Source organism: Lipotes vexillifer, unplaced genomic scaffold (assembly GCF_000442215.2).
Source record: "Lipotes vexillifer unplaced genomic scaffold, Lipotes_vexillifer_v1.1 scaffold514, whole genome shotgun sequence".
Lineage (NCBI taxonomy): Eukaryota > Metazoa > Chordata > Mammalia > Artiodactyla > Lipotidae > Lipotes > Lipotes vexillifer.
The window spans coordinates 1580293-1587856 of record NW_006789975.1 but is presented as its reverse complement, the minus strand read 5'-3'; the positions used below and the strand labels follow the sequence as shown (position 1 = coordinate 1587856).

The 7564-nt window shown below is 50.5% G+C and overlaps 2 protein-coding genes across 4 annotated transcripts in view; one reads left to right on the top strand and one right to left on the bottom strand.

The window, feature by feature from the left end:
- NHP2 (NHP2 ribonucleoprotein) overlaps positions 1-3605 on the top strand; it is a 4062-nt gene extending 457 nt beyond the window's left edge. Inside the window, exons 2-4 of one of the 2 annotated variants that reach the window (XM_007463115.1) lie at positions 111-180; positions 2468-2573; positions 3236-3605. In XM_007463115.1, the coding sequence (XP_007463177.1) occupies positions 111-180; positions 2468-2573; positions 3236-3361 (302 nt within the window). In that variant the 3' untranslated portion in view covers positions 3362-3605. The remainder of the gene's footprint in view (positions 1-110; positions 181-2467; positions 2574-3235) is intronic. The other variant, XM_007463116.1, reaches the window with a different exon arrangement.
- An 895-nt stretch (positions 3606-4500) lies between these two features.
- Positions 4501-7564, bottom strand: part of RMND5B (required for meiotic nuclear division 5 homolog B) — a 14103-nt gene continuing 11039 nt past the window's right edge. The window contains exons 7-10 of one of the 2 annotated variants that reach the window (XM_007463114.1): positions 6727-6892; positions 5426-5528; positions 5180-5334; positions 4501-5066 (exon numbers count right to left, since the gene is read on the bottom strand). In XM_007463114.1, the coding sequence (XP_007463176.1) occupies positions 5003-5066; positions 5180-5334; positions 5426-5528; positions 6727-6892 (488 nt within the window). In that variant the 3' untranslated portion in view covers positions 4501-5002. The remainder of the gene's footprint in view (positions 5067-5179; positions 5335-5425; positions 5529-6726; positions 6893-7564) is intronic. The other variant, XM_007463113.1, reaches the window with a different exon arrangement.

Here is a 7564-nt window from a genome sequence, read left to right as displayed (position 1 = left end):
AAAAAAAAAAAAAAAAAAAAAAAAAAGGTGCGGGTGGACGCCGGAGTGAGCCGGGACAGGACGCGGGTGGCGGGCGGAGGTCCCCTCGACCGAGTCTTCTGTCGTTGCAGCCGTAAAGCAGAAGCAGATTCGGCGCGGGGTGAAGGAAGTTCAGAAATTTATCAACAAAGGCGAGAAAGGGTAAGAACCCCCTCCCGCCGGATTTTGCATTTCTAAACGATGACGAAGGTATCCCTGCTACTTAGTAGGTAGTCGGTAAAAGAGCTATGACTCCCCCTCATGTGCAGAAGGTAGATTCCCTTCCGTACAGATGCTGATACATCACTTACACGAGCGCAAAGGGACACCATGGGGAAAGTGAATTCCAGGGGAAGCGAATCGTATAAGCCAGCTCACTTAGGGTGGATCCCAGCTTCATCCATTCAGCGACTATTTACTGACTCTCTCCTCTTTTTCAGGCACTATACTATGGCGAGACAATGACAGTAATCAAATACACTCAAAATTCCAAGTGTCATAGGTAACCATGAAGAAAAAGTACAAGGGTGCAGTGAGAATGACTTCATTATCTTACATCTTTTCTTTCTGGCATTTATCAGAACCTGAAACTTATTTGCATTTTTATTCCCTGTATCTCCCACTAGGGCCAGAAAGTAAGCTCTTTGAGAACAGGAAAAAGCCTCTCACTGCTTTACTTTCAGAAGTGTCTGGTACATTGTAGGTGCTCCAGAGATAAATAATGCTGGGGGGATTTGATGCCCTATGGAGTCCGACCTAGGTGGGGTAGCTGAGGTCTGAAGATATAGGAATTAGTTTGTGGGCTGGGAGGGAGGGGAGGCATTCTGCCAGAAGAAAGTGGATTTCAGGGCAGGAGAGGGTAGTAGTGGACAGAAGTGCCAACTTCGCATGGGGTTTTTGTAAGCCATGGTAAATTTAGTTTTTGTACTCAGAGCTTTGGAGGCCACTGAGGGTTAAAGCCAGGGAGTGACATAATTATGTTTACACCTTAAGAAGATTTTTCTGGCAACTTTGGAAAGGATCAGAGGTGGAAGAATAGATGGGGAAATTGAGATAGGAGGCTACTGTGGCATAGAAGAGGCGAGGGCAATTTTTGATTGGGTTAGTGATGGCGAGATGGAAAGAATTAAAGTGGATGGATGAGAGGACTTTCCGATATGAAGAGGTGTGGATTCCAGGTGAATGGACAGAGGGCCCACTCACTGAAATAGTGAATAGTGGAGGGAGCCAGGTTTGTATGGGAAGATCATGAGTTAGGTTTTAGACAAGTTTTTGAGGTGCCTTTTAAACATATGAACCGTCTCCCTAGCAGAAATGTCAAACAGGCAAGTGGCTATAAGGGTTTGCAGTTTGGGAGAGGGTCAGGCTGGAGAGAATAGATTTGGGAGTTGTCAACACATAGTTGGCGCTTGAAGCCTTGGTTATGGATGGGGTCAGCTGGGGAGAAAGTACTGACAGGGCAGCCAAGGACCAGGCTGTGGGAACACCAGCATTTAAAGGCTACTGAGGAATTCCCTGGCGGTCCAGCAGTTAGGACTCCGTGCTTCCACTGCAGGGGGCCCAGGGTTCGATCCCTGGTTGGGGAACTAAGATCCCGCAAGCTGTGCGGCACGGCCAATAAAATAAAGGCTGCTCAAAGGAAGAGGAGCCTGCAGAGAAGAGTGTATGAGGCAAAAGGAAAACTAGGAGTGTGGATGCAGTGCTTTGAACCAAGAGCTTTTTCCTTGTGTTTTCCTCTCACTCCCCTAGGGAACAGACTCTTCCCTCTGTGTCATCAGGGCTGCTGAGGCCCTTGTCCCAGAACCCCAACACTTTGCCAGCTAAGAGCCCTAGCTGGGGATTCTCTGGCAAGCTTTCATTGGATCTGGTTCCCTGTCACTCTTGGGAATGATCCTGGAAGCACTCAAGGCCCTTAAATGTGACTAGTTTTTCTAGCCATCTTGTCTGCCCCATCCCCATCCTGGACTCCAAAGCCATCCCTGGCTCCCCAGCAATGGCCAGCCCCTGTGTATCTAGTATCCTTCTGATTCTCTCGACCTTAAATGCTTTCCCTGCCTCCAGCCCCTCCATGGGCTGCGTGACATGTTCATCATTCAGCTTTCCTTTCAAGTATCACTTCCTGATTCATTTTTTGATCTTCCAGGGAGAGCTGAGCTCTTACTCCTTGGCATCTCTCTCATACCTCATCTGTCCCAGTGCGATATGCTTTGTCACACTTGGTGTCATTTACTTGTTGCCAAGCAACAGAGATTACCTCCCCAGAGGAATGCACTCACCAAAGCTGCATGAATTTCTAAAGGCTGGGAGACACACATTAATAATTGGACTCTTTGAGGTCATGGGGTAGCTTACCCATCTCTGTACCCCCAAGGCCCAGCTCAGAGGCAACACTTACAACTGAAAGAGGGAACAAGCAAGCTGGAAATGACAGTGGTTTCTCTTATTTCAGGATCATGGTTTTGGCAGGAGACACATTACCCATTGAGGTATACTGCCATCTCCCAGTTATGTGTGAAGACCGGAATTTGCCGTACGTCTATATCCCCTCTAAGACGGTAAGGAGCACGTGTGCCCGATCTTGGTCAGCACAGGAGGGAGGGTGTCTGGGATCAGGTATGTGGCAGCAGGCCATAGTGGGAAGGAGCATGAGCTTTGGAGTTAAGACAGGCCTGGATGGATTCTTGGCTCTGCTGCTTCCTAGACGAGGGACTGCAGATAAGTTACCTCTCTGCACTTCCATTTCTTTCTTGTAAAATGGGAATCCCCTTCTCCATGGACTATGGGAATGAAACAGAAGATGAACTTGGATATGTAAGTCCTATTAGGTGGGTGCAGTTTCAGAGGGGATGTTCTAGGGACCTGAAGCTGTCCTTACCCTTACACAGCAGAGGCCAGGTCTGGGGTCCAGGGAGTGGGGGATGGCAGGGACCTGGAAATCATAGGCGCTGCCCAAGGGGACAGCCCCTGCTGGGCTGGAGCCCTTTCACAGTTGCCATGTGGAACTGTAGGCCCATTGTTGCTGGACCACAACTCGAAAGTTTGCTGAGTTTAAATGGTGGCAAAATGTTAACACTGACTGACTAGCACATGTCTTAACATTGACACTAGCACTAGTCTGTGGGCTGGATTAGGCTGGTGGATCATCAGTGTGTGACTCCCTGGTATACAGGTTGTGCGGCCTTCTTTCCAAACAGCCCTTCTATTTCCTTCTCTGCAGGACCTGGGTGCAGCCGCCGGCTCTAAGCGCCCCACCTGTGTGATAATGGTCAAGCCCCACGAGGAATACCAGGAGGCCTATGACGAGTGCCTGGAGGAGGTACAGGCCCTGCCCCCGCCCATGTGAAGGACTTAGGCAGCAACCTGGGCACCTGCTCCAGAAGCTGTTGCATTGGCGGCACACCAGCTGGCTGCCCTCCTGCTGCCCACATTCACGGCATCTCTGTGGTACCCTGAGGCACGTGTTCTTCCCAGGTGGCTCCAACAGCTACTTCACGGCAGCAAAGCCAGCATCTTCTCCATCAGTGCTATTTTCTGTTGAGCTTCAATGAAGATGACGGGGGAGAAGTAAATGCTAAAACTAAAATGTGCTGAGTCTGTGGGTGTTTTTTTAAGCAGCAGCTACTGGTGGGGCTGAGGAGTTGTTGGGGAGGAAAGAGCAGAAGCAGCCTTTCTCCTCAGAGGACCCGAGGACTTCAAGAATGTTCAGTGCTAATGCTTGGCCACCAGAGCCAGTGCTAGACTCAAGCTGAGAACGGACCCTACTGCCCACCCTGAGCTTTCCACTCCCGCTTCCAGAGTAGCTGGGAGCTGCAGGGCGAGCCAGCTGAGCCCAGGCCCCACTTCACCTAAGCCTGTGGCTCCTATGTCGGGGACACCCCCATTCCTCTTTTCTTTTTCCCCAGGAGACTTAAATGCCACTGGGAAGCTGACAGAAGCAAATGTACCCACCCACACAGTAAATTTTAAATAGGTATATGAAGTTAATTGCAGAACCCCAGGCCATCTCTCCTGCTTGGCATAATGGCCCCATAACTTAATCCCTTCAAACATTTTAGACTTATGGTGCCTTCCTGTTTTCAAAGGCCCAGCACAGGACTCAGTACACACAGCAGCCAAGCTTCAGGCACCCTGGAATAAACTGGAAGGACCTTGGTCTTGAGGGTTGGATCTAGTTTAAACTCCAAGCTCTCTTCTTGATAAGCTGTGAGCCTTTTTGGGCAAGTCATTTCATCTTACTACATCCCTTCACACTCATCTCTAATAAGGAGGTAATACGATTTTATATGTGTATATGTAAAAGCACCTTGCCCAGGGTCTGCCATCTTCTAGCTCTTTCTCCCAATCAGATGCAGGTTGGGTTCTTTCGACTGGGCTCTGTGGCTGCCATGTTCCCAACCAGCAGCAATGGTTAGGCCATGCCCAGTACCTGTGCGCAGTGGGCACGTGGTAATTCTTTGCCAGTGAAGCTGAAGGTGGGCAAAGTAAGGAGAAGGCCTGTGAATATATTTGCTCAAAGTTACAAAACAATGGCATTCAGTTCTATCCCAGACTATTTACAGTGGGAAATTGATGCATACGTTGTGAGGCTGTACAGTGGGAGGAATGGACACAAGCCTTGGTGTGGCAGTAAGAGACGTGGCTGAGGGCAGGATGGAGGACATCTGCTGTGCCCGCCAAGTCCTTTGCTTCTCTGTCAGTTGCTACTAGGTCAACAGCAAATATAATGAAGGGGAGACAGAGCAGGAGTACAGAGGCCAGAGTCTCCCTGCCCTTAGAGCCAAGGAGCCAGCTGCCAGATGTAGGCTGCTTCATCTCCCTCCTTGGCCTCTGCCACAGGGCCACTCCAGCCCCTGCCTGTGGTGGCACTCCTCAGCCAGTTGCTCTGAAATGAACCACAGTCCACGGAAGCCAACCACCCCCACGGAGACAGACCAAGGCTCATGGGTGAAAAACCTCTTTCAGCAAAGTTCCTCCCAGGCAGGAATCAGAATATGATGCGTTTCCCATCTGCTGGGTTCTGCTCCATGGGACAGTAGGGACACTTCAGCCTACAAAGGGAGGAGAACCGAGAATGTCTCGGGACCAGCCAGCAGAAGGGAGGGTCAAGGGGCCAGCCAGCAGAAGGGTCAAGCCAAGGTGGAGCAGAGCACATGGAACTTACTTTCCTCCGTTAATGAGCTTGTTGAGTGCATCTCGGGAGATGACATGGCCACAAATGAGCTTGATGGGAGGGTTGGAATCCGACGTCTGCTGGCGGAGGATGGGGCACGCGAACACTGAGTGGTACCAGCACTTCATACCTAGTTCGATTTCAATCTGGGGAGGCCAGCAGAGGGGTGAGTCCCACTTCCCATGGCGGCTGTCCTCCCCAGCGCCTCCTGCTGTACCTCCCCCTGCCAGGCCTCACCGGTAACTCATCCTTGTGACTCCAGACCCCAGTGCACTGCCTCTGCTCGATCACAGCTTTAATGTTCATCAGCACTGGCAGTGCCACACAGCCAGAGGCAAAGCTGCAGAACAAAGAGCAGGGGCTGGAGTGACCCTGACCAAGAACCCAGCAGACAGACAGAAGGACCAGCACATTGTTGGAATGTGACTTGGGACAAGGTTTCAAAGTGGCACTTGATCAAACCGGTACTTAAAAATCTCTCAGGTCACGCATAAAGCCACATATGTAGTCATGCGTCCAACTCTAAAAAGTCATTCTAATACACCCCCGAATTTGAGAAGCTATAATAAACACAAAAGGAACATCCAGGGGACAGAGAATCTGTTCATCCCAAGCACTGATAAGTCCTTGGTGTGACAGGGACAGTGATGTTTGGAAGGGCCCCATCCTGCCTGTCTACCCCATTCCGTTGTCACAGTGCACCTCTAACTGCAATCAACCAGAGCACTTAGATATGGGAAAAAGCAGATTCAGTCCTCACAAGGATTGGGCGGGGGGTGGGGAGCCGACTGGCTGGAGCCTTGAGTACCAAACGCCTACAACACGCAGGGCAGTTGTGCGCAACAGAACCGTCCTAAGGCACCGGTGTTCCCACTGGGAAAGACTGTTCTATAACCAGAGTCTGTGGTAACAAATTGGAGGGTGGAGCCTATCACAATGGGGCAAGGCGTGAGATTCCACAGCCGGCCTAAATAAAATACACCACTGTGGTGTCATATGTGGCGGGGTCAGGTCCAGGTGACCTTTAGTCCCTGTGAGGCCCTAGGAGCCTGTTTTCTCATGTAAAATGAGGATAACAGTACCTCTAACTCCTTGGTTTGTTGTGAAGCCATGAGAAGAATGTTAACTATAAAGGAGTCTTCTGAGTGAAAGCTCTCAGCACGTGTGACTCAGCCACTCAAGTCTCCCTGAAGGGAAGTCATGCTTGAGAGATGAGGTGGCAAGAAGGCCAGGCTGTCAGAGGGTCTTGTGATAATCCAGGGGTGAGGTACAGGAGACACAGACCTCACTCAAGAGACCTTACAAAATGGGAACCTTGACCCTGCCATTGACCTTGTGGTGATCCCAGGCCACAGCTCTTTCTAAATCTGTTTCTCCAACTGTAGAAAGAAAGGTAATTCCTATCTGGAAGAATGACTAAGACAGCCAGTTTAGGTCTGTGAAGGCACCAAGCAACATCCCTGGACGTGGCAGGGCCTTGGCAAATTGGGTTTCCCTCAACCCTCCCACTTGTGCTGCCCCCACAGGGCTGGCTGTACCTGACGCTGAGGGGTGACTCCACAGAAAGGCCCAACAGGGAACAAGCATCGCGCGTAAAGGTCTCACAGATCTCGGCCCAATGGCTGTTGTCCAGGAGGTGGCAGTAGGGTGACTTCTCCAAGCCCAGCCGCAGGTATACCAGGCTGCCCATCATCACCTGGATCTCTACAAGGCAAGGGGAAATCAGGGTACAAGGAGGCAGCCTTTTCCCAGGGTTCTGCGTCCAGCCCTGCAGTGGCAGGGCTGCAGAGGCAGTATGAGCCCCATGGCTCCCAGGCTCGAGACCTGACCAAATCGGGGTTAAAATGCCCTCTGGCAAAACCAGTTTTCCCTAAAATCCAGTGAGGAAGTGGGGTCTCAGGTCTGCTTCTGTGGCAATCATGACCCCACAGCATGAGGTAGGGAGGGGTCTGTTTCTTTCCCATCCTTTCAGCTGCATCAAGGAGCGATCTCAGGCCAGCGCTCATGTCTCTATTCTCCAACACTAGCTAATCCCCCCACCCCCGCCTTTTTTTTTTCTTTTTGGCCACGCCTTGCGGCATGCAGGATCTTACTTCCCTGACCAGGGATCAAACCCATGCCCCATGCAATGAAAGTGTGAAGTCCTAACCAAGGGACTCCAAGGGAATTCCCTAATCTCCCTTTTTAAAAAGCTTTCAGGAGGCATTAGTATCTAGCTAAGATTTCATAACATTGCTGCGTTTTCATGTTGTTTATCTCTAAATAAAATGGTAAGTAATAAATGTGAGTGGAGCTAAAGAAAAAAGTTACTAGTCGGGTGGTTACTAACTGTGAACATCTGGAAGGTGAGGCTCAAACAACTGAGGTTTGGAATTC